The sequence below is a fragment of the Chelonoidis abingdonii genome, chromosome 1 (genome assembly GCF_003597395.2).
Source record: "Chelonoidis abingdonii isolate Lonesome George chromosome 1, CheloAbing_2.0, whole genome shotgun sequence".
Taxonomy (NCBI): Eukaryota; Metazoa; Chordata; order Testudines; family Testudinidae; genus Chelonoidis; species Chelonoidis abingdonii.
In genome coordinates, this window is record NC_133769.1 from 257,098,775 (window position 1) to 257,125,315 (window position 26,541).

The 26,541-nt window shown below is 42.1% G+C and overlaps 2 protein-coding genes and 1 long non-coding RNA gene across 9 annotated transcripts in view; 2 read left to right on the top strand and 1 right to left on the bottom strand.

Moving 5' to 3' along the window:
• The window catches only part of LIMS1 (LIM zinc finger domain containing 1), a 163,901-nt gene extending 159,991 nt beyond the window's left edge, over positions 1-3,910 (top strand). For 3 of the 5 annotated variants that reach the window (XM_075061355.1, XM_032771918.2, XM_032771917.2), the window contains exon 10: positions 2,812-3,910. In XM_075061355.1, the coding sequence (XP_074917456.1) occupies positions 2,812-2,926 (115 nt within the window). In that variant the 3' untranslated portion in view covers positions 2,927-3,910. The remainder of the gene's footprint in view (positions 1-2,811) is intronic. The other 2 variants (XM_032771919.2, XM_032771915.1) reach the window with 1 other exon arrangement.
• Positions 1-7,004, bottom strand: part of LOC142046013 (uncharacterized) — a 40,390-nt gene extending 33,386 nt beyond the window's left edge. The window contains exons 1-2 of the long non-coding RNA XR_012654938.1: positions 6,297-7,004; positions 4,049-4,151 (exon numbers count right to left, since the gene is read on the bottom strand). This is a non-coding gene — a long non-coding RNA (uncharacterized LOC142046013). The remainder of the gene's footprint in view (positions 1-4,048; positions 4,152-6,296) is intronic.
• Positions 7,005-7,266: 262 nt separating this feature from the next.
• The window catches only part of LOC116819891 (E3 SUMO-protein ligase RanBP2), a 66,143-nt gene continuing 46,868 nt past the window's right edge, over positions 7,267-26,541 (top strand). For all 3 annotated transcript variants that reach the window (XM_032771953.2, XM_032771954.2, XM_032771956.2), the window contains exons 1-9: positions 7,267-7,498; positions 12,014-12,081; positions 12,609-12,720; positions 14,070-14,222; positions 18,139-18,369; positions 18,820-18,965; positions 22,214-22,406; positions 23,114-23,204; positions 24,151-24,360. In XM_032771953.2, the coding sequence (XP_032627844.1) occupies positions 7,427-7,498; positions 12,014-12,081; positions 12,609-12,720; positions 14,070-14,222; positions 18,139-18,369; positions 18,820-18,965; positions 22,214-22,406; positions 23,114-23,204; positions 24,151-24,360 (1,276 nt within the window). In that variant the 5' untranslated portion in view covers positions 7,267-7,426. The remainder of the gene's footprint in view (positions 7,499-12,013; positions 12,082-12,608; positions 12,721-14,069; positions 14,223-18,138; positions 18,370-18,819; positions 18,966-22,213; positions 22,407-23,113; positions 23,205-24,150; positions 24,361-26,541) is intronic.

Below are 26,541 nucleotides of genomic sequence, written 5' to 3' on the forward strand. Positions count from 1 at the left end.
TCAGCACTGGTTTGCCATGCTCCTGAGCTTTTCAGCAGCCACTTCGGCCAGATCTACTGTCCCAGAACCATGGCAAACTGCTCCACCTAAACCTGGCGGTGCTGCACCTGACGGCGTGGTTTCTGCAGGGAGGAGTGGCAGTGTTCTGCCAGTGTCCAGCAGGTCTTGCTGAGTAGCAGGAAGCCCCACACCAGGGCAATCTGTGTATTGAAATGGAAGCAGTTCATGTGTTGAGCCACAGATTGCCATATCCAGGTTGGAGGAGGTCCACCTGCAGGATGTCCTGGACTATTTACTACACCTGAAGCTCCAGGACCTGTTGCTGTCCTCAATCAAGGTGCATCTGGCGGCCATTTCGACTTTCCACCCTCCATTTCAAGGCAGGTCGGTCTTTGCTCATCCCACGACAGCATGGTTTCTGAAAGGTCAGGATTGCCTTCACCTGTATGTCCAAGACCCAGTCCCTTCTTGGGACTCGAACCTTGTGCTCTCCAGGCTCACAGGGCCTCTCTTTGAGCTCCTGGCTTCCTGCTCCTTTCTGCTGTTATCCTGGAATGTCTCCTTTTGGTCGCTGTAACTTCAGCCTGTAGGGTGTCTGAGATCAGGATGCTCACATCCAAGCTTATACGTATACGATCTTCTATAAGGACAAGGTCCAGCTGTGTCTGCACCTGGCCTTTCTGCCCAAGGTCGTGTCTCAGTTCTATGCAAGTCAGAACATATATCTTCCAGTCCCTTGCCCGAAGCCTCATGCAAGGGATGAGGAACGCAAACTGCTCACCTTGGACATTAGTGGAGCTCTGGCCTTCTACATAGAGAGAATGAAGCCATTCCATAAGTCTTCACAGCTGTTTGTTGCTGTTGCGGACCAAATGCAGGGTTGTCCAGTGTCCACCCAGAGGATCTTGTCCTGGATCACAGTTTGTAGCCACGACTGCTATGAGCTGGTGAAGGTGCCCCTGCCACCGATTGTGATGGCCCACTCCACTCGGGTACAGGCCTCGGCGGTGGCCTTCCTCACTCAAGTGCTGATCCAGGAAATTTGCCATGCCGCAACCTGGTCATCCATCCACACATTTGCCACACACTATGCGCTGAACCAGCAGGCTCAGGCTGATGCTCGTTTTGGCAGAGCAGTACTACAATCTGCAAGATTGTGAACTTTGAGCCCACCTCCTGGGATTCTGCTTGTAAATCACCTATAATGGAATCGACACGAGCAAGCACTTGACAAAGAAAAAACGGTTACCCCCACCTTTTTGTAACTGTTGTTCTTCAAGATGTGTGGGTCATTCCATTCCATTACCTGCCCTCCTGCCCCTCTGTTGCAGTTGTTGGCAAGAAGGAACCAGGAGGGCGCAGGCTGGCGGCACCTGGTATACCGCACCATAAGTGCGGCACTCCAGAGGGTGCCACAGCCGGCCCTATGGGTATCAATAAGGCAAAAGTCTCTGACAGCTGCACATGTGTGCATGTGCACACCTACAATGGAATGGACATGAGCAACACATCTCGAAGAACAACTGTTACAAAAAGGTGGGTAACCGTTTTTTGAAAACTCTGTCAAGATGCCCTTTGAATAGTAATTGACTTGTTTCTTACAGTTCATAAAGAGTTTATATTGTGTTTTTTGAAATTCTCCAAAAGTTCTTTATAGTGAGAAGGTTTTTTATTTTTATTTAAACAAAGTTTATAATTCACATTGGACTGAGTCTCCTGTTATAATCCATCATATTGCTGCAAAGTGGCATTTAAATTAATAGCTCAGGGAAGCCCATGGGAGATCAGAAAATCATGTCCAATATGGTTTGATAAACAGAAGTGTTTTTTTTACTGTTTAGATATTGAAAAGACTTGTTAAAATATCAGACACAGTCAACTTGAAAATTACATTTCCGTCTGAAAATTTAGTATGTATTAAGTAGCTCGAGATTACAACAATTGAAAGAAATCTTATTTTTCTGGTTTTTGTTTATTGTGCATTTGATAGCAGTTTGTGTTTTGTAGATACAGTGGCTCTTCCTGTCTCGTGGGCAAACTGGCTCATAACTGCCATCTGCAGGGATTTTTCCATTTTCTTCTGGAGCAGCTAGTACTCGCAACTGTCAGAGACACGATACTTATATATGGTCACTGCTCTGATCCAGTATGGAAATTCATAGCATCTTCTAAATAAAAGTCCTTGCCTATACCCACATCAGATATCTGTAGGTCCATCACGCTGGTGTCCACAGACTTCTGAAAATAGTGTGTATTTTTACTGTTAGGTTTACAATTCAGTGGTTGCACAACATACAGTATTGCATAAAACAATATTCTTCAGTATCCAAAAGTTCTCTATTTTTTTTCTGTTTTCCTGTACAGTTGTTTCTTTCACTTCCGCTATTTACTTTCATGTCTTTTTCACATAAATATTGACTATATGTGCAATGACTGGCCATCTCAATCTTTCAAAACTTAAATCTGTCACCTTTAGCAAATTCACCTGTACTTAACCTGCCGGGTTAAAAAAATAAAAATAAAAAGTCTCTCCTGAATTTGGGTTTTCCTTCCTGAATGTTGGCACCCAGTGACAAAGCTGGGCATTGCTAATAACAAATATAATTGTATGTATCATAAAAAAATAGATTCACATATACATCTACATTTGCTGTCTTGCTATATCATTTATAATCTTAGCTCCATGTATATTTTGAGCAAAATACTGAAAAAGCATTATTTTGCTGCCTGTACTATGTCAATATGGAATGCTAGAAATACTCTTTGAAATGTCTTTCACTAAAGATATTTTTCCTTTTGTATCATTTGTAGGAACAAATTTGTTGAATTTGATATGAAGCCTGTCTGCAAGAAATGCTATGAGAAGTTTCCTTTGGAGCTGAAGAAGAGATTGAAGAAACTAGCTGAAACTTTAGGGAGGAAGTAAAGCCTCCTTCTAATCTCATCTTCCTGTGCAAAAACGAGAAAATATTACAGCTATTACTTGACTTCTATTTTATTTTTCTTTGAGGCTGCAATTAGCAATACATAAGCAAAAAAAATGAGTTTCCTTGATGCATGACTAGCTTTATACTAAAGTACTTTCCTCCTTATCTCCTGCAAAACATGCATCTAAAAACCCTCTACATTTTCTATAAACCTCATAACTGGCAAAAACAAAATATATCTTCAGTTCTGTACTTGACATTTACATGTATACATATTTGTTGATATGTAGATTGTACTTGCATAGTAAATTGCAGATACAAATTCATGTTAAACTCTTATGGCTCTGGTACTGCAGTGGGATCTGCCTTGTACCCATTGATATCAGTGGGATTCTGTGCAGACATAAGATCTGCTTGTGCATATCCTTCAAGGACTTAACAGATAAGCCTAGCTTTCTGTACACAAAGAGTGCTGTTGAAGTTAATGGTAATACTTGTGCACAGAATTAAGCATGTTTGTAAGTCTTTAAATGACTGTAGCATCCCTTATAAGTGCAACCACTGCAAAAGTGTAGTGCCTTTAATAGACAATTCTTACATAATTAATCTTTGTATATCAGACTTAAAAGTTGTAATGGAAATACAGAAAACATATTCCTGTTGCAAGAAATATGCATATTCAGAGCTACCTGAATTTTGCTGTTCCATTTAAGATAATCCAATAACATTCATGAGTGTTTTTGTATTTTACTTACATTTTGTGCCTTATTCTTCTGTATCTTTCACAATAGTATTCCAAAAATTTGATGCATTAAATAGATATACAGTTTTATTTTTATTTTATATTTTTATGCAGAAAATGTATACCAGGTATTATAAGAGATAATACGCTTTAACTACTTCAACTCTATAGGACGTATGCAGTTGTTTTTTCAAATATTGAGAACACCTGAATTTTAAAAAATACATTATGTTGCTTCTAGGCTGTCTGTCACTGGCTCTCCTTGAAGTTCCTTCTGGTTTTATCTGCTACCCCAGCGGTATCACAACTAAAGATAAACATAGCTATCATCCCTGGTTGTGAGGGACTCAGTGTTTCAAAGAGGATTTTCCTTTTTTACCTGAAAGGAATGGCCTCTTTGTTAAACAGGCCTTTTACAGGCAGCCACATCCAAGCAGGTGTCACCTCATCTCCCTCCCATGTATGAAATGTCAGCATGAACCCTGCAATAATGACAATCAATAAAAACAAATAAAAGTATTAAATGTTATTTGACACATTTAATGTGCAGTCTCAAGAATTGCTAACATGGGTGGACAGTATCACAAGGTTGTCTACATTTAAAAAAATCCCATAGCCAAACAGCTTCTCCCTGAAAAATATATAGGGTCCTATCTCTTTAATGCAGATACACAGGGTCTAATTATTGAGATCAGACAACTCAGGCAAATCAGTTCCTAAACTGTCTTAGCGCTACAGTGGGAAATGTTATGGAAAGTGGAGCTATTCAGAATCATCACAAAACCAGATGTACAATCCTGGCTCCTGCCAGATGCTACAGAAAGGAATACAGGTCATTTGGCAAGTTGAAGCAGCCCCTGAAGTATGAGAGAGAATACCACTTTGCAAGTCACAGCTGGAACAAATCCAAGGTGCTGAGGCAAAGTCAGCAGTTGTCCTCAGTTGTCTCAGACCAATCTGCATGACTTCCAACAAGCCCTGTCTCAAGTTAGCGCCCCCCCCTCACCACCACCACCAAATTTGTGCCACACTTTCAGTTTGTAAGCAAATAGCTTCTTATGGCTTTGGTCAAAATGAGAACACTGGACATACTCTAGTGGTGCAAGAATCAAAGTTACAGTTTTGTTTCTTCCTTATCTCAAGTAGGCCATAGAAACGTGGACATGAATGAAACCATCCATCATCTATAGGCCCTACCAATTTCATGGGCCATTTTGGTCAACTGCATGGTCATAGGATTTTAAAAATCATAAATTTCATGTTTTCACCTATTTAAATATAAAATTTCACTGTGTTGTAATTGTAGAGGTCCTGACCCAAAAAGGAGTTATGGGGGAAGGGGGTTTCACAAAATTGTTGTAGGTGGGTTGCAGTACTGCTACCCTCACTTCTGTGCTGCTGCTGGTAGTGGCGCTGCCTTCAGAGCTGGGCAGTTGAAGAGCAGCGGCTGTTGGCTGGGAGCCCAGTTTTCATAGAATCGTAGACGTTAAGGTCAGAAGGAACCATTATAATCGTCTAGTCTGACCTAAGGCAGAACCACCGCCAGAAGTAAGGGTAGCATAGTATGGTATTGTCACCCTTAATTCTAGGCTGGTACCTGCAGAGCTGGGCCCTCAGTCAGCACCCACCACTCTCTGGCTGCCCAGTTCTGAAGCCAGCAGCACTGAAGTAAGGGTAGCAATACCATACCATGCCATCCTTATTTCTGTGCTGCTGCTGGTGGGGTGCTGCCTTTAGAGCTGGGTGCCGGCCAACAGCCACCACTCTTCAGCCACCCAGATCTGAAGGCAGTACAGAAGTAAGGGTGGCAATACCGTGACCACCCCTCCCAAAATATTTATCTTGCAACTCCCTTTTGGGTCAGGACCCACAATTTGAGAAATGCCGGTCTCCCCTGTGAAATCTGTATAGTAGAGGGTAAAATCACATAAAAGACCAGATTTCACAGTCCATGATGCATTTTTCATGGCCAGGAATTTGATAGGGCTCTAATCATGTACTTCAGATCACTACAACCAATTCCACATCAATGGTCGCTCCTCATTCTATTTCGAGGACCAGGAACAAACAGGGCTCCATCTGAAACATCTAAACGAGTTCCTAAAGGAGGTGTACTTTCATATTCCCAGTTACCATCCACCAGACAATTCACCTGCTTTACATATAGATGGTAGGTTGTATCCCACCCCAAATTCTGATTATTATTTGATCTGACATATGCTCCCAGGGTCTCTTACAGCAGTGGCTCTCAGCCTTTCCAAACTACTGTCCCCCTTTCAGGAGTCAGATTTGTCGTGTGTACCCATAAGTTTCACTTCACTTAAAAAGTACTTTCTTACAAAATCAGACATAAAAATACAAATGTCACAGTACAATATTACTGAAAAATTGCTTACCTTCTCATTTTACCATGGAATGTATATTGTACTTATATTTCAGTGTACAGTATATACAGCAGTATAAGTCATTGTCGGAATGAAATTTGTTTGTACTGACTTTCCTAGTGCTTTTTATGTAACCTGTTGTAAAACTAGGCAAATATCCAAATGAGCTGATGTATTACCCCCTGGAAGACCTCTGTGTATCCCAGGGAGGCACGTAGGCCTGATTGAAAACCATTGTCTTACCAGATCATGTATTAATACTGGCTTTAAGGAAGAAGGAACTTGACTCCTATTTCTTCCTGGATATTTTGCTGGTCAGGGTGCTGTACAGAGAGAGAGCTGAAGGAAATAGACTTATACAGTTGTTGAAGTAGCTTGGACTCACGATAAACACATCATAATGGCTCTAGGTAGGTAGTCAATCACAGGTTTGCTCTGAGGATTAAGCCTATTGTGTATACATTCTAATCTCAGAAGAATATTAACTGAAGATGTCCATAGTGCAAAACAAATGTCACAGACATAAACTTCTACTGGGCATGCTGATCTCATGCACAAACCGGGTTCTGTCACACAGAGTTCACGACTCCTACGCAGCCTCTCATCATCCCTTTTGTATCACAGAAATGCAGGGCCTTAGGGGACCTTGAGACATCCTCAAGACCAGCCCCTTAACGCTGAGGCAGGACTGAGTTACCCTAGGCCACCCCCGACAGGTGCTGGTCCAACCCGGTCTTAAAATCCTCCAATGGCAGGGACACCAGGCCCTCCCCTGGACACCTGTTGCCCAGTTCAACTTCCCTTAAAAGTTAAAAAAAAGTTTTATCTTAGAGCTAACTCAAACCTCCCTGGCTGCACATTAAGCCCCCGTTACTTCTCGTCCTGCCCCCGGTGGCCACAGACAATTGGTCTTTGTACTAGCGCCTCAGCCCCCGATTTACACTGTTACCAGGCCAGGCAACGGTGACACAGCTCACCGCCCCCCCTCGCCCTGTTATCCCTGAAGAGGCCCAGTAGCAATGGCGGTTGGCAGTTGTCCAGGTCGGTTCTGGGCACGCGCACCCACTCTCTGCCCCCGCCCCAACGCTCCCTGCGATTGGCTCCCGGGGACTCTGACTGCACAAAGAACGCGTCGTGAGGGCGCCGCCGCGAAGACAGGCGAAGGGCCAGGGCCAGGACAGGCCAGGAGAGGGGCGGCCACCCTCACACGCGTATTTCCGCTTCTGCAAGCGGTGACGACGCACGCACACGTAGCGCGCCGCTCGAGCGTCCCCCTCCTCAATCTCACGCCACTGGGCGCTGCGCGATCGAGGCGGCGTTTCGGTTTCGCTCAGTGAGTGAGCGGCTCGCGGAGCCGGGCGCGCGCCACGACCATGAGGCGCAGCAAGGCCGAAGTGGAGCGGTACATCGCCTCGATGCAGGCCGCGGCCCCTTCCCCCAAAGAGGTGAGCGGCGCGCCGGTGTCCCTGCCTCCCTTGCCCGGCGAGCTCCGCGAGAGGAGTCCCGGGGCTGAGGTCGCGGCTTGTTCCCGAGGGCCGCGAAGCGGGGCGAGTCCATCGGCGGGGCAGGGGGTGGCTGGGTGGCTGCTGGGCGCGGTCTGCTACTGGGGCCCCTTGGCAGTGGAGCGGGGTGAAGGGACTTGGTGCCTGCGAGGGGCGGCCGCGGGGGGCCTGCCCCGATCTGGATCCGGCAGTGGCGGGGCCGCTCGCAGCAGGCCCGCGCCAAGGAGACTGGAGTGGCAGCGAGTCAGGGGCCGTGTTTGACGGGAACCCGGTGTTCAACACCGCTGCCCCGGCCTGGCCTCAATCGGTGTGGGCGGGGCCCGCCTCTCTCCCTATGTGGCCCGGTTGCAAACGCCGGGCCCCTGGCGGTGGGGGCGGGGCTGTAGCCAAGGCTGGGAGACGAGTGTAGCAGCCGGGTCCCCTGACGAGTCTGAGCCACCTTCTTGGCTATGGACGCTTTGCCTTCAGCCCTTAGACCTTCCCTCTCTGCGCGGTTGGGTTGAGTTGTGGGAGAGCGATGGGATCGTGTAGGGCAGCTCGTCCTGCTGCTTCTGCTAAGCAAGGGATTTAAGTCGCTAATGCAATGCTGCATATTTGATTTGTCTGATAAAACACTGGTATTGCTCTCAAAGAAAAAAACATGCAATCTAGCTTGCAGGGTTATTAATTTGTAGGGCAGTAATTCAAGGGCTCAAACTTTTTTCACAAAACTTGGATCACATTTTAATAAAAAGTGGCAGACTTATCTCCCTGCTTGTTCATGGGCGTGTAACAACCCCATTGCTACTACAGCAATTGTTTACATGGAATTAACTAAGCTTATCTGGTAATGCACTTTAACAATGAAAATTTTAGCTAGTTCTATGTCACCAGTAACTCTCTGCAGACCCCAGAAGATGTTCTCCAGATCACCAGTGGTCTAAACTGATATAGTTTAACATAGGCATTTAATTCTGAAGAGCCAGAGGTCAGTCTAATGCTTAAAACATAACTGTTAAAATTTGTTCTGTAGTTTTAGTCTGATCAGTAATTGCTGTATATTGCAGTGGCAGGAAATTTAACAGTGTTATGTACTGCTTCATAGGCACATCTGTGCGTTTAATATATAATAAGCTTTTTAGGCAGGATTTGTGCGCACAATATAGATACTAGCTCCTTGAAATACTCATGCAGAGATTTTGTTGATTGTGAAAGTCATAAGATTCAGATGCCTTTTACAACAGAGACAATGTCAACAGATTTACTCAATTTAAAAGTTACACCTACCACCTATTTGTTGTTACATCACACTTTTTTTAATGTTTGCTCCTGTTCACTGTGTGAAAGACCCACACAAACAGGGATTGCTGACTTTACATGGGTAATATTGTAGCTGATTGTACAGTATGTACACAAAGTAAATAATGGAAAATAGATGCTTCTCATTCTTCCTTTTCCTGATCTTCTGTGTTGTAAAATTAAGAAAGGACTTAAATTAACTATTCCTTGAAATTGTAAAGAAATGTGGCTCACCAGACCTTTTCAAACTTATCAGACACATTTGTCCAATAACATAGTATTTATGGAGAAGATTAAAAACTAAAGGTGTCTTATTAAAGGGTAACAAAAAAAAGTATGCTTTTATTCAAAAATAAATCTTTGTGCTGAAACACTGAGAGAGAAACTTAATATCTAGTGCGTGATTTGAGAAAGTTGAGGGATTGGAAATACACCGGACTCCTGCTAGGAAACATGGGATTCAGAATCCATGCATGGTACCATGTTAAGGGGGGGACTGTGTTACCATGACAACCAGTGTAAATAATTACATTTGGGAACCATGGCCGCAGCAACATTCTAAAAGAACTTGTGCTATATAGGCATGCATTCTAGTGAGGGTTTGCTGTAGTGCTTAGAATGTAATAGGTCATCCTACATTTGCCCTGGGTCTTAAATGTGATTAAAATTGTATTTTTTCTTTTTTTTAAAAAAAATTGTGGTTGAGAACTTAATGATACAAACAAACCAAGAAATTCTAACCATTCTTAATTTGATCATTACCTGTTAGGTTCTCTCACTGTGGGGCACCTGGCATTGGCCACTGTTGGTGGACAGGATATTGGGCTGGATGGACCTTTGGTCTGACCCAGTATGGCTGTTCTTACGTTCTGCCTCCATAGTTCATTCACTTTTCAGAGAAGCACTCAGTGTCCAATAAAACCTTGTCCCTACATGCTTTATAGATAATTTTTTGGGTTGTCTTTATTTGCTGCTAATGCAGTGGTTTTCGAACTGTGGTCTGTGGAGCACCAGTGTTCCTCAGAGCATTTGCTGGTGGCTTGCAGAGATCTGGCTGGTCATGTGATTTTTTGACTCTCCTTGTTTCCAGTTCCTAAACTGCATTAAAGAAAATTTAAAAATACGTCAAATCTTTCTAGTGTTGCACTCTCTCGTAAGCAATTTCTGTAGCTGACACAGGGATGTTTCCTAATTGTGAATATGGGAAGTGATCCATAATACACTCTTTTTATGAACTATTAAAACATTTGACAAAATGTAAAGATTCCAGAGCTGATGCCAGTATTTCAGAAATAAGTTACTTGGACTTCCAGTAGAAATATGATAGGATCTTAGCTTGGTTTTGTTAGCATTGATGGATATGCTCTTGGAAGGAGAAGTACTTGGCCCTTTCCAGTTGGTGCCATGTTAGAGGCTTGCCAGTAGCTAATGGCTGGACCAAATTTACATGGAAAAGTCCCAAACTACATTATATCTAAAACATTTATTTCTACTTCTGTTTTCCTTGATAGAAGAGTAGAAATTACTGTTGGCTGAATTAATTGGTGAGGGGAAAAAAAGAGCAATAATTAGTTGCTTCCATACCCTATAGGCACGTTGTTGTTTGAGCACACAGAGATTTTTTGGTCCGTGCTCCAAGGAGCTTACAATCAAACAAAGACAAAATAAATCCCAGGGCAAACTTAAGTCCCAAATTGCAAAGAGAGGATAAGCTTTTGCACTAAATAGCCTTTTAAACAGAGATTGGTATCTATTGTGGATTTTCGCTGTGACTTTTGCCCGATCTACTGCTTCTGGCTGTATGTTCTGAACCATTCTTCTGCAGCGTCTTACAGATGAAAAGGGTGTATATTTGCTTTGTTTCTTTTTTGCTACAGTTCCAAGTAAAATTAAGTTTGTAGCAAAAAATACAAAAATCAGAACTTAGTGTTAATTAGCGGTACATTTATTTTGTCATTGTTTACCCCCTTCCTTTTGGAATGATTTCACCAGTGTCCTTTATTTATTTCCTCCTTGCTTCTCTGCATCTTTCACCTCTTCTGGTTTTACTTCTTTCTTTGAGGCTTTTCAGGGACTTCCATTTTATCTTGTTCATTTACCAACAACTTTTTTTTTTTTAAGTGATACTCACTCTCTCCTAGAAGGCCTGGAGGTGGATTTTTTTCATTATCCCATCATTGTTGGTCCTCCACTTAACCAAAATGAGTTGCTAGAGAAATAAGGTGCTCCTTCATTCCCCTTAATGCCTGATTCTGTAGTATCTGCAGGTGGATATCACCTCTACTGGTCCAGGGAGAAAGGATCTCGAGAGTCACAAGCTGATGCCCCGCCATTAAATAAAAAGATGTAGCCTCACTGCTTTTTCTCATCTCTCCTCCTTTTTGTTACTCTTCATTTCCGTTTTCTTTTTTCTTTTCTCAAGAAGTGCCTGTTTCTCTTCCACAGGAGGAGCTATGATAGGAGCTAGTCAGTTTCACTCATGTCCCTGCTCCAGCAATACTATTATAGGAGCAACTGAGGCACAAGGATGATCTTCCACTGTTAAAGATACAGTGGGTGGTAGAATGGAGAGAGAGTACTGTTGGCTCCTTCTCCCTTCCCTTGCAGAACATCAGCTCACAACTATATCTTTGTGACACAAGCAGAAACTTTCCCTTTGGGGAGAACAATCAGGGAATAATCAAGAGTAGTGTAGTTTGGGAATACTGTGAGATTCCTATGCCATATTTAAACATCAGTGTTTGATGACGGACTTGTTGCAGTGTATAATTTAAGAAATTAATCATCTCCCTATTGGTGGATGGATGCATAACAAGCTTTTCTAACAGCAATTATCCCATCTGGTCTTCCATTCACTGTTTTTGTTAGGTGCCTCTTATAGGTGCTCCTATTACAACCAAGCAATGAATTTGTCTGGTTCACTAAGTAGCATTAATTTCCCAACAGTACGCTATCCGTATGGTATTGGGTCTTTCTCTACAAAGGTGTTATGGCGGAGAATATTACAGACCATAATGAAAAACTGGACTAGGGTTGATAACTAATGTGTCTGAAGTTTAGTCACTTAGTACAGTATATGTTAACTGGGAACTTTGTTTAAGCCTTTTTGAGTACAAAATATACATGTATTATATATTTTAAGCATATTTATCATAACAATGTTTTTTTTGTCCCCTCCAGAAATCAATGAAAGGATTCTATTTTGCTAAACTCTATTATGAAGCAAAAGAGTATGAACTTGCTAAAAGGTAAAGTATGTGTTCTGTTTTCCAAAGAGCTTTACTGCTATAGAAATTAAATGGATACTGATATTGTTACAAAGCAATTTCGGATGCCTAATACTGAATGATCAAAACTGTTATTTCCAGACAGTGCCAATAGCACTTACTTGATACATATCCGTTGAATCACTAATGGGGAAACGTGAAGGAAAAATGGAAATGGGGGACTGAAAAGTATTCTTTATTCAGATGGCTGTCATTCAAACAGCATAGCGGAACTTTATCTTTTAGTTTCCGTAAGTTACTGTTTCTAAGTGATTCACAGACACAAGTCTCCTGTATTAGACATGCACATTTGCTGGCAAACAGGTAATGTTGGTTAATCAATTTTTTTTTGAGGCCCCAGAACAATACGTGGAACTGAACCCTCTGCTTGCTCTTTACCCTCGTAGTGCAGAGCACCAGTGAACTATGTTACGTTGTTCGGGCATCTGTTCCAGGTTTTGTTTCAGAATTATTCATTATATACTGATATGGTAACTGCTTTCTTACAGGTGCGTAACTGGTTATCTTAATGTACAAGAGAGAGATCCCAAGGCACACAAATTTCTGGGCCAGCTCTATGAAGCTGAAGATAGCATAGAAAAAGCTGTGGGTTGCTATAAGGTAGGAAGTCAAAGTGATCAAATCAAGTGATTCTTAAGTTATGGATGAATCCCAGAAGGGTTTCGTGTCACTTCTTATTTCTCTTCCCGGCTTAAGTTACTAGAAAGCCTCAATTTTATAACCCATGAACCTCGGCACATGGTAAGTTAACTCTGAAAAAAATCTTCTACGAATTTGAAAACGTTCTGGCATATCTGTAGAAAAGCAGGTTTAGGTCTGACATTAGTTCACTTAACATGCATTATAAACATAATTGTCATGAATCATACCAGTGATTGCTCTGGTTCTGGACAATGGCTATTATTTCAGGGACAGGTATAACTCTCTGCTTACCCTCCCTCAAATGAACAGTTAAGAGGTAACATGCCTATGGGGGAATAATTACTTCTGACCTTGAGTGATTTGACTGGCTTATGTTCTAAAGCATGAGGATTTAGTCCTTATGAACTTTATCCTATCTAATGTAATTGGATATTCATATAAATATCTAACCCTTTAATGAATTGTAATAAGATTTTTAGCTCAGTTTCTTGCAGCACTGAGTTTGAGAGACAGCTTTTTGTGATTCTTGTTATAGTTTCCTCTCTTTCTCTCTCTCAAAATGTGTATTCTCTTCCCTGGTGCTGTGTTAAAGACCAGCAAAACCAAAGAAGGAAACTAACTTGCTCTTCCTGGGAAAACAAAATTGACTATGGTCACTACTGTCAAATGAACAAATTAAAAACATTGAAAGAAAGAAAGGAAATCCTTCACCTGATCTTACTATTGATGCAATATCTATAAGTGTAAAGAAAATTCAAACAGAAGTAACTGTATACTGAATCTGTCCTAGAGGTGATCTTTAAGAAACCTACCATTAACTTCTGCCCACACTGAAAATTGATTAATAGGGAGCTTCGGCTGGTAGAATACTTTTCAAAACAAGGCATCAAGTTTGCCCTGGGATTCCCTAACAGGGTTCCCTAAAAGTTTATGGTGTGGATTCCAGTTGCTAGTAAACTGCATTACAGAATCAGGATCAAAACTTGTTGGTCTGACTTGTTCCATAAGCATATAAAGGTGTAAAACTACCGGCATATGTTTCTTCACCTAATAACTTTTTGAAAAATAAGCTTATTACAAACATGTCTGAAACATCTTGTGTAGTGTAGTACTATAACTGATTTTTGAAGCTGCTTTCATTGAACACATAAAACAGTAAAAGTATGTACTGATGAGTATTGCTGAGTAATCTGAGTAGTTTTTTTTTGTTCTGTTTATCTAGTTATATGCTGAAATACTTCATATTTCATACTAACTACAAAAAATAACAACTGTTTGGTTTTTTTGTGGTGGTGGTGAAATATTAGCGTTCAGTGGAATTGAACCCAACACAAAAAGATCTTGTACTGAAGATTGCGGAATTATTGTGTAACAATGATGTTACAGATGGAAGAACAAAATACTGGGTTGAGAGAGCTTCTAAACTCTTCCCTGGAAGTCCTGCTGTTTACAGACTGAAGGTAAACTGAAATTTTGAGGTGTGCTATAATCACTAAGTTCTAACTTGCATGCAGTTATTTTAAGCTAGGGCCAAGACAGATTGGCCTGTCCATTCCATCTCACTTCTAGCTTTTTTGGTTAGTCTAAATCAGTGGTTCTTAATCTTTATGGCTCAGGAACCTGTTTGTATAACTTGATGGGTTAGTGGGTCATGACAGGCCAATGCTTCTCTTTCTCACAGGGGTCTATCAGGGGATGGGGGCAGGATTCTTGGAGCTAAGATTCCAGATACTCCAGCCAGATGTGAACAGATGGGGAACACCCCACTGGCTCCTGGGAGAGGGCAAGTGAGTTGAGCCATCCTCCAGAAACACACAGCCCTCTCACATGGCCTGGGGACAGGGGGGCAGAGAAGGTAAAGTGTGGAGGGGATTGGGGCCTGGAGGTGAGGGGAGGTTAGGAGGTCTGGGAGTGGAGTGAAGAAAGAGTTGGGGGTTCAGGAGGGAGGCTGGGAGCAGGAGTGTGGGGGATGGATATAGGGGGCATAGGAGGTTTGGGGGAAGGATATAGGGGCATAGGAGCCTAGGGGAAGGGCAGCAAGCTGATAGTTCCCAAAATACCACAGCCCCCATACATACCCCTTGGTGGGCAGAGGATAAAGTGGTGAGGGGATTTGGAGTCCTGGGGAAAAGTGGGGAGTTTGGAGGACAAGGGCCTATGGATGCAGTGGGGAAACATCTGGGGACAGGATGGATATTATGACTGTGGGGGTCAGTTGGCTGTGGGCCAGGGTACTGGGGGCGGGGATACTTAACTGAGAACGTGACATCAACCACATCCTCCCAGCTCCTGTCCTTTGAGGCTGGCAGGGCTCACCTCCCATCACCAGGTATTGCAACTTCAGCTGGGCCAAATTTGTGTGAGTTGTTGCTGCAGCCTGGTGCATGGGATCACTGTGCCACTCAAATTTTGCCCAGGTGGCCCCCTGTCATCATGGTGGAGGGTCGGCTGGGTCAAACCTGAGCAGCACTGTGACTCAATGCACTCTGTCACACACCCAGAATGGGGAGCTGAGCCAGCCAGCATTGGGACCCTTTGACATATTCTGGTGACCCAGTTTTGGGTCACGACCCACAGGCTGAGAAACTGTGGTCTAAATAGTCTAGGAGTCATCACGTATCTTGATTCTTACTCTTGTTCTTCTGTAATCTGAGATTCTCTCCATGTTCTTTGATCACTGAAGAGCTGCAAATTTTGAAGTCTTTGTGATGTGTTGAGGTTGATCTTCAGTATTACTATTGCGACATGGACCATCTTTGGTTTCTATATCTGCACAACACCTCTCCCGGTGATATTCTAGGCATGTCTAGGTAGAGCTGTGCAAATGATGGATTTTTCAATTCATTGACAGTTCCAAAAATTTTTGTTTTGAGTTGAACAGAAAACAAATTTATTCAAAAATTCTGTGGATTTTTTTGAAAAGTCAGAAATGTTGGTTCAGAATATTTTTGTTTTGACCTAACTCAAAACATTTCATGTAGATTTCAGGAATTTTGTTAAGAAGAAAGAGCTTGATTCTCAAAAGGCCAGGAGATCTAGGGGTGAGCTTCCTCCCTTTTAGGCACGCTCAGTCTCTCCTGTTGAAGCAGGCACATAGGACATGGGAGACAAGTTCAAGTCCCCATTAAAATGTCTTGTTATAGAAAGTGGAATAGCTTCAACAGGAGAGATTGAGAGTCCCATACCAGAATATCCTATATCCCCGTAGCAAGGGCATACTCCTACAATGTGAGAAATCTAAGGTCCAATCTCTCCTCTGTCAGGCTGGTGGGTGGGGGGATGTCCCACATTTCAGGTGAGTACTCTTAACTACTGGGATAAAGTTTATAAGGGAGGCACCCCTCCTTTTTTGTAAATTTAGTCTGCTTCTTTCCTTTTTGTCAAAATGCCTGTAATTGAAGTGAATTTTTTTCAGCTGGGTTTAAACAAGTTTGTTTCAACATTACTGAAATGTTTCTTTTTTTTTCCCTGCTCAGTCTAACTATTTGACAGATTTTTTAAACTGCTGGATACGTTGTTGCAGCTCTATTCCCAGTATTGTAGTGGTGGTAATGTTGCAGATAAACATAAGAACGGTCATCCAATATGCATTACTTTGCATTTATCAACACTGAATTTCATCTACCATTTTGTTGCTCAGTCACCCAGTTTAGTGAGATCCCTTTGTAACTCTTCACAGTCCTCTCTGGAGTTAACTATCTTGAGTAATTTTGTATCGTCTGCAAATTTTGGCACCTCACATTACCACTTTTTCCAGATCATTTATGAATGTTAAACAGCACTGGTTGCAGTACAGACCCCTGATGGACACCACTATTTACCTCTCTATTCTGAAAACTGACTCTTTATTTCTACCCTTTGTTTCCTATCTTTTAACCAGTTACTGATTCATGAGCAGACCTTCTCTCATATTTCATGACTGCTTACCTTGCTTAAGAGCCTTTGATGAGGAACCTTGTCAAAGGCTTTCTGAAAGTTTAAGTACACTATATCCGCTGGATAGCCTTTGTCCAAATGTATATTGACCCCCTCAAAGAAATCTTAATAGATTGGTGAGGAATGATTTCTCTTTATAAATGCCGTGTTGACTCTTCCCAAACATACTGTGTTCACTTATGTGTCTGATAATTTTGTACTTTACTATAGTTTCAGTTTGCCTGGTATTGAAGTTAGGCTTATTAGCCTGTCATTGCTGGGATCGCCTCTGTAGCTTTTTTTTAGAAATAGGCATCACATTAGCTATCCTCCAGTCATCTGGTACAGAAGTTGAATTAAATGATAGGTTACGTACCACAGTTAGTAGTTCTGCAATTTCATATTTGAGTTACTTCAGAACTTGATGCAGGGAGAACTTTCTGGTCCATGACAGCACTTCTAGTTCTAACAAGTAGCAAAGTAGCAGATCTTTAAACTGTTACTGGTTTCTTTGTCTAGTGGTATGTTTTCTGATCTGGGTTTATGGCTGACTACCTAGCAAGTACCAGGCCCAACCTCAGTAACTCTCACACTTGTCTCATTTTGTTTTTGAGTTTTCTGGGAACAATCGTGGACATCTCAATTTTTAGAATCCCTAATTCTGTATTGATTATAGATCTATAAAAATATTGTTTTCACTTAAATGTCTGAAGTCTATCACAGACACTGACTTTCTTGTGTAGCTTTTCCTATCTCAGGGATTAGTGTTCAGAAATGTAGCAGCTTTTTTGATGGCATTGGGCTAGTTTCCTACTTTCTGTACTCTTGAATAAACACTTGGATAAATATTTGGTTTTTAAATTTTTTTTGTTGCTGCTTTTGCTTTCCAACATAGGGTCTGTATCTTCACTCCCATTCTTATGAATGAGAGTAATGACTTGCTCTTTTCAGGTAACTTAGCATCTGTGGCCTGACTTGTGTATGAATGCATTAGTTTTCTAATGTATGCCAGCAATAACGTAGTTCAAATTGTCTGTCTTTTTTTTAAAAAGTTAACTCTGCTTTTTTAACAAAAATGAATCCTTGACTGGATACAATGGTATAGAATAGCAATATAAGGAAAAGAATATTCTGTAAAACCAAAATCCTACTAGATCTGACGGGGTTCTCTGAGACTCTGTGCACTTACTTCAATAAAGAAACATTTAAAAAATATTTTTAAAAAATCTCAAATAATGCTATTAAATCTTAGATTATACAAACTCTCATTTTCATATATAAATGTCTTAAAACCTGACATTCTCGACCACTTGGTCTATGCATAATCAGGTTGCTAAGAGTAGGGATAACAAAGGAAACTGTCCTGTCATGGTCAGTGAGTTCAAAAAAAAAAAAAAAAAAAAAAAAAAAGTTTAAATGGAAAACAAGATACTAAAAACACCCTGCCTTTGTTTTTAATAGGAACAGTTATTGGATTGTAAAGGTGAAGATGGATGGAATCAGCTTTTTGATCTGATACAGTCGGAACTCTATGCAAGACCAGATGATGTCTATGTAAACATCAAGCTAGTAGAGCTCTACCGTTCAAATAAAAGATTGAAGGATGCTGTGACTCACTGTCGAGAGGCAGAGAAGAAGATTGCTATGCGATCAAGCTTGCAATGGTGTTTGTGTGTTGTACAGACATTTAAGGTTTGTTAAATCCGTACTGTGGTTTTGGGAAAATCTCTTGTGTTTTCTATACTAGGCTGGTTCTTTAGTAGAACTACTGTCTATCCTCCAAGTAGTTGGGGACTAGGGGACAGCACAGGGACTATGGTAGAGGTTTGTTTTGTGTTTTTTTTTTTTAAACTAAACTTCACCAAAACAAAAAGAGGTACAACACACTTCAGTTTACTCTCCATACTTTATTACATTTGATCTTAATGTTTATACATAAGATTGTTGAATAGATTTGGCGTAGCACATCAATCTTTGGTAGAGAGGCTTTGTTGCTGAGAATCTGGGGGAGAACTGGATGTTAAGATCCCACCTTGCAAACTGGAATATTCTGTGAATGTAACTAACATGCTCTAGGGGTGGTACTATTACTATCCCAAGGAAGGTAAATAAATTATGTCTTCTGATAAATCTTTTTTCTAGGAATATCTGGAATCTGCACAGGACTCAGAGTCTGAAAAAAGTATTTGGAGAAGCACCAACAGAGATCTGCTGCTGGCCTACTCCAACCTTGTAGTAATGACACTTTCTACTAGAGATGTTCAAGAAAGCAGAGAATCACTTGTAAGGTACTATCTTCATCACATTCCTACTGTAAAAGACTTCTGAGTAATCGCTTGTCAAGGGGTGTCATTCTGTGCCATGGAGCATTAAACAGACGTTTCTTTCAGTGTACAGGTGTTTGAGGGAAACTACTAACTTGAAAAACAACTCTGTAATAGTCATGGAGGCTGGTACTTCTGTCCTATGTTATCCTGACTGGTGCTGTGCATCTGCCTTCAGTCTGCTGGCTGCTAGGCTGGAACTGATGCGTATCTCTTCACTTTAGTTTAGGCTTGAAGACCCAGAGCAATGTTTTTTCCCATAAGCTTATACATGGTCCCTTGCTTGTCTCTGTTCTAGTAAGAACACTTCATAACTGTACAGTTACCAATGTATGTCTTCAAACTGCTCAAGCAGCATAGGTGGGGCTCTGCCAATTTCACAGCCGTGAAATAGGCCTTTCTCCATGAAATCTGATCTCCCCAAAATCAGGCAGGCTGGGAGGGACAGGACTTTTCCTTCCCCTGCACGGCTATTATCAGAGGGAGATCAAACCCACCTCCACAGGCAGAGCAGAAGAGGGTGTACCATCCTCACTTCTACATTGCAGCAGCCCCAGAGTTGGGCTCTGGGCTGCTGCCCCCACAGCTTTTGCTGTACTCCTGCCGCTGCTCTGGGCTGCTGTTCTTCTTCCCCTCCTCCATCCCACCCCCACCCGAAGTCTTGCTAGGGCTGGGAGCTGCATGGGTGGGCCTCGGGACTGCAACCCCCTGTAGCTGCAGCTCCTGCCCAGGCCACGCTCTAGCTCTGGGGCTTCTGTTCCCTTCCCTCCATCACCGGCTTCTGCCCAGGCTTCGGATGCTCGAGCTCCAGGGCTTCTGCCCCCTCCCACTAAGCTCCTGCCCAGGCTTCGGATGCTCAAGCTCCAGGGCTTCTGCCCCCTCTCACTAAGCTCCTGCCCAGGCTCTAGGCACCTGGACTTGGGGCTGCTGCTTCCCCCCCCGCAGCGGCTCCAGCTGGGATTTGGGGATTCCACCTTGCAGCTCCTGCCTGGGCTCAAGGACTTGGCCTGGGCCTGCCACCCTGGGCTCGAGGCTGCTCCCCCGCAGTGGCTCCTGCCCGGCTCAGGGACCAGGGCTGGGGGCTGCCACTCCTGTGGCTCAAGCCGGGACTTGGGGCTTTTGCCTCCCGCAACTTCTGCCTGAGCTCAAGGCTTCTCCTCCCCCACATGGCTCCTGCCCAGACTCAGGGCTTCTGCCCCCGATCCTGGCTCCTGCCCGGGCTTGAAGCTTCAGCCCCTGCAACACCTGCAGGGGCATGGGTCTTCCACTCTGACTCCTGCTAGGGCTGGGGCACCCATTTTTCAAAATGTCCAGGGCCCGTGGGCATGAGCCCCATGGGCCCCTGTGTTAATCCACCACTGGCCCTGGCTAGGAGTCCCCTCTTGGGGCACTCCCAGCAGCACTGGGAAGATTGGATCTACCTCCACCTCCAGGAGCCTCCTCCAGCTGCAGGAAACTCCACAGCTGCTACCTTCAGAGCTGGGCTCTGAAGGCAGCACAGAAGTGACAATGGCAATCCTTCAACCTCCCTACAACAGTTTGCATGCCCCCCCTTCCCTGCTTGGACCAGGACCCCCACAGTTACAACACCATAACATTTCAGAGGTAAACATCTGAAATCATGAAATTGGCCAATTTCAGGACCCTGTGGCTTTGAAATTGACGAAAGTGAACCGTGAATTTGGTAGGGCCCTAAGCTTAGGGAAGGACATTTCATCATCAAAAAAGACAAGAAAGGAAGCGCTTATCAGCTTGCATACAGTCTTGTCTCAGTGTCTGGTGTAAAAGTTCTTTAGAACTAAATTGCACTTACTTCAGTGTGTGAATATTTGTATTTGAACCTCTCAATTCATACCGTATCCCAGTAGCAAAATTGCAACCGTTGTTGAGATGACACTTTCCTTCCAAACTCCTGTGATGTGTTAACTAGACTTCTCAAACAAATTTTCCCTCTGGCCTGAAGTGTCTCATGCTTTTGGCTCAGGCATCTGAAAAATTTAACTCCCAAGAGCAACCAAGTAGATCTTTATCTGTAAATTGTTCAGTAGATGGGACTCCAGGACACTAGCTGGAAGCTTTTTTGGAAACAGCATTAGGCTTAAGAAACTTCTTGTGAATAGTCAAGTATTTCTGCTTGAGTGAGAAGTGTGCTTACCCATACTCAGTCACCTTTTTCCTTAGCTCCTTTATTACCTGTGGAGTAGTTAAAAATTTGAAAGGAAGGTACTTTTAAGAAAAGTGTGTAGTTGATTACTTAGTGCCTGCTAGGACACACAAACTATAGGATTGGAAAATATTGCTTTACAAGGGATAGGCCATATCATTCTGACGCAAAACAGGTTTGGGTTGGTTAGCAGTCGAATGGGTGGTATGAGAAATACGTAGTGTCCTGTGCTTTTTACTGCTGTGATACTCTGTTACTACGTAGCCTCTCATCTAATAGTATTTCTTGGCAGTATTATCTGCAGACCCATTTTGGTTGTTGGTTGTTGTTTTTTTTTTTTCCCTGCCATCTTATCCCATGGGGATTGAATGAATACATCTGAAACATTTCCAAAATGGGCTATGATCTTGTCAGATCACTTAAAGAATGTTTTGCCCTAGTTAGCATTTGGGAAACCTTCTAGGAATGGAGTTTGTGCAACATGTGCTTCAGGTACCAGATTGTAGCTGCTACTCAAGTTCCTGCAGAACCACCTCCTACTTTTAAAAGTCTAATGCTCAGATTTTTCCTGGCTTTGGTTAATTCAGATCATATGCTCACTTAGTTCCAATCACCTTCTGAATGTCCCTTTTACCACCACTTACTGTTTTTCATTCTAATCTTGCCACAAATGATTCACTCTTCTCTCCTCATCTCAACACCAGGTTACGAGGTGCAGCCATGTCTCTTAAATAATTCCTTTTATTCTTGAGGCAATGCCAGAGAGAGAACTGACTCAAGGGGTATGTTGGGGGATTGTGTCCTTGCTAAAGAAGTGGTTTTGAGAGTGGGGGGACAAGATATCAAAGCATAAGATTCACTCATGGGAGTAGAATGTACTTAAAAAAACAACTTCAGAGCATTGAAAACTTGAGTCTGGTGCGTTGAGCCATTTGATTCACTATCATGCAGACAGACTAGTTCAATAATCTTACTGACATAATGACAAGTCTGAAACCACTAGTATGCAGCTGTCCCTAGTTTTAATGACTTTTTGTTTGTACTATAGTTTTGATCACGCTCTTCAGTCTGTGAAACCACATGTGAATAGAAATGAAGAGCTGTCTATTACATTGTTGGAAATGAGAGGTCACTTTTACATGTATGCTGGAACTCTTTTGTTGAAAATGGCGCAGCACAATGAGAAGCAATGGAGAGCTGTATCTGAACTGGCAGCTTTGTGTTACCTTATAGCTTTTCAAGTAAGCTGTTTTAAGTTTTTGTGTTGTTATGCATTAGTTGATATAGAACTCATTTTTTATTTTGAACTGTAGTTCTCAGATGAGCAGCACTTCTATGTACACGTCTTACAGCTGTTAAACAATATTTTACCACCTTTCAGTTTGTTATAGAAAATCTGGGGTAGGTGAAGTGCACGTTTTATCTCTTGCCATAATCAGGTTCTAACGGGTTAGCATTTTTATCACCTTGGATGTATCACCTTTGCTCTGACTACAACTACACCATGTACCTGCCAGTGTAAAACTGGCCCCAGCCTTGAGGAGATACAGATCCTTATGTGTTTGCCTCACGCCCAGCGTGTTGTGGACACAGCAAAGAATTTGGGCCTCAGTCATTCACCGTATTAAATCAAAATATCTCCTTCCACCTTGGCACCTGTAATCTGGGAATAGTCTGTATTCATGCCAGCTTAATCTTGCTATTAATTTACACTTCCCAGAGATATCTAGCAAAAATACATACTTAAATGCTAATTAAGAAGAACTCTTGGGGGGGACCGGAAGGTGGTGTCTGGTAACTGAAAAATAGTAACTTGCTATGATATTAAACTTCATGTTCAATAAATAGTAAAATAGAAAATCCAAAATTTATAACAAAAAGCTATAGGGGAGTTTAACTTTTGAAGCAGTAACTTCTTGGTTCCTGACTCTTGTGTAATTCCCACCAGGTCCCTAGACCAAAGACAAAACTAATAAAGGGAGATCAAGCTGGACAAGATATGCTGGAAATGTTAGCCTGTGATCGACAGAGCCAGTCTGGTAACAAGAATATTAATTTCAACTGTTTAAAACAAAACTAGTAATCTGTTCTTTTCCAAATGGTATATACAAGAGAGGTTTTTTAGTGATTTGAAATTTAGACGTAATTAAACATTTTGCTATTTAAATTCATGAAAAATGTTGAAAGCTTCAGGTAGGTTTGTATAAAAAGCAAGTCTGATCATGACACACTTAAGTTCGCATATCGTCCTCTTAACTTAGCACTCATTTTTGAACTGTTTTAATGTTCTTAAACTACAAAAACTCTTCTTCACATTTTTGAATAGATTATAAAACTTTTTGGAAGTTGCTACCTTAGTCTCCTTAAAATCCTTTCTGCCGTAGCCTGTACAGTCACTAACAGTTATGCCCTGCTCCTATTATTATTACCGTCTTCCTTCCCCATCACACCACCTATTATTTCTGAGCCACCTTTTTCTTTGTCATTAATCTAAGTTGTGAATTCTAAGCTAGGGACTGTGCTGTGGGAATGCATTGTGGTTAAAGGACTTTAGGATGAGATGCTTTTCAAAAATTTCCATGCTTTGCAAGGGACCATTCTACTTAAGCCATAGCTATTCATACTGAAGGTAATTCCAGGGCCCCCGGAATACCAAGAATTATGGCTTTCCTATTTGCTGTATAAGTCCTACAAAGACTTCCATATCTTTGTGTATAGATGATTGAATTTAAGAATTCTTTGGTCTGACTGCCTCACAAAGGGTGGCATGAAAAAGACTTGAAAACATGGGGTTAAACCCTGGCCCAATTGATGTCTGTTGGAGTTTTCCCATGGACTTAATTGGGGCCTGGATTTCAACCAAAATCTTTAATCCTTGACATGTTGGATTAATTATCGGATGAGACATGCTTGCTACTAAACAATCTTGATTCACTGCACTACTCGTATTTAAAATAATTCTGCGTGAATATGTTTGCTTTACAGGTCACATGCTGCTAAACTTAAGCCATGGCAAGCAAGACTTCTACAAAGAGATTGTGGAGTCTTTTGCAAATGAAAGTGGGCAATCTACTTTATTCGATGCACTCTTTGAGAATGGAGCTCCTAGAGAGAGAACTTTCCTTGGCACTGATAATATCAGAAATGTCTGTACACAGGGACCAGACCATGTGGAGCTAGGCAGATATGATATTGGTAAGAAGCATCCCTTAAGAACACTTTACACCTACTCTCTGTATCTTAGTGTGATATTTCTTCTGATTTGAAGAAAAATCATGCAGATAATACAGACTGCAACCAAGGATAAATGGCCTTTATACTAATAGCAACTTTGACAATCTACAACATGGCTATAACATAGACTTTATCAAATATTAAAACAAATGCCTCAGACAAGCCACCCATTTCTCAGAGAGATGCCTGAGGGGAAGTATATTAGGCTTGAGTATCTGTAGAAGATCATTAAACCTAGCTGTGAGACAAAAAATGGAGAGTAAGTGAGTTCAAGAGCCATAGCTCTTTGAAGAGGATAATCTATTAGCAACCCCTTTGTTAAAATAAAGGACTGCTAACTCAGGACCTTCTGATGGTGGCAGTGTATGCAGTATTACAGAGATGACACCTCGATCTAGAGGAAAGGTATTCCATTGGCCAGTGAGTTTGCAGTTCAAAAGACCGTTCTCTAGTATCCCTACTTTCATCTTAACAGTGTGTGTTGTGCAGACTTACTGGCCTCTCCTCGCTGGTTGGTCTTAAATTTATAAACTTATTTGCCCCAGTATAAACATACATTGTTCACCTGATAGCTAAAATAAACACACTTACTCTTTTTACATTCATTTTATACAGTGCAAAAAAGGTGGAGATTGGGAATGAGGAGTAGTTAAAATGAAAGAAATGTTAGGATGCTGCCAAGTGACTGTTAATCTCTTAGGCTGATGCAGCATGTACACTTACGACGCCTGAAGTGATGTCTGAAACACTCCATCTAATTTTACAATATCAGAACTTTTAGAGCAAAATCATGGAGATAGTAAGATTTCGTTTGTAGTTTTCATGCTCTTTGTCACCTACTCATGGCCCCCTTCTGCCAAACTTATCTTCCTCAAAGCATAGGTAAGCATAGTGCTTAGAAATGCAAACATAGACACAAATGTTTTAAGATGCTGATTAGAGAGTCAAGGTGGGTAAGATATCTTTTATTGGACCAGCTTCTGTTGGTGGAAGAGGCAAGCTTTCGAGCTTGCTTCAGGTCTCGGAAATGTACTCTGAGTGAGTGTCTACGCTGCCATTAAACCCCCGTGACATGACTTGGGCTCGTGGGGCTGTTTCACCGCAGTGCAGACTTTCAGTCTTAGGCTGGAGCCCAAGCTCTGGGATCCTTCCACCTTGCAGGATCCTAGAGCCCAGGTTCCAGCCCATGCCTGGGAATCTACACTGCAGTGAAACAGCCCTGCAGCCTGAGCCCCGAAAGCGCGAGTGAGGTGGCACAGGCCAGTCACTTGTGTTTAATTGCAGTGTAAGCTTAGCCAGAGTGTTACTGCTAAATACAAGGTGGAACAGATTGTTTAGCATAAGTAGTTAAACCCCTTTCAAGGGGAAGTGGCCTGTTAACACCTCTCTAGTCAGAGGGCGGGGGGAGCAGCTTGGGGGGCTTGTAAACCATAAAGCGAGTCTCAGTTCAGTCTGTGATTTTTTTAGTGTCTAACAAAGTTATGAATTTATACTCCCAGTCTCATCTTTTGAAAGTGTTGTGCATGTTTCCTTTGCAGATGGGGATTGATAGGTCAAATATAGTGATTGCTTTATGAAAAGCATTCACCCATCCTGTAACCCGCTAACAATGTCCGCAGCTGCTTCCCTCTTTTTCCTTTCCCCTTATGACTGGAGGGATATTAATGGGCCACTTTACCTTAGTGGTCCCTGGAAATACGTCAACTACTGATGCTAAGCAATCTGTTCCACCTTGTATTTAGCTGTGATGCTCTGAGTACATTTCCCAGACCTGAAGAACTCTGTGTGATCTGGAAAGCTTGTGTGTCTCACTAACAGAAGTTTTTCCAATAAAAGATATTACTTCACTTACCTTGTCTCTCTAATAACCTGGGACCAACATGGCTACAACAATACATAAGATGCATACATAAGATGGTGATGGCATTTTTATATTTAAAATAAAATTATCCTCCACACATAACACATGGGATCTATTTGCTTCTGAGGAATGGACTTGGGGGCTTAGTCATAGAAAGAGAAGTAGATTCAAAGGCAGGAAGCCAAAGTGTTTGGCTGGATTATCATTTTTTAAAGATTTCATAACTTAAGGATTTTTTTAATGGAATAAAATACAGTTTTGGTAAGTTTACTGTTTGCATG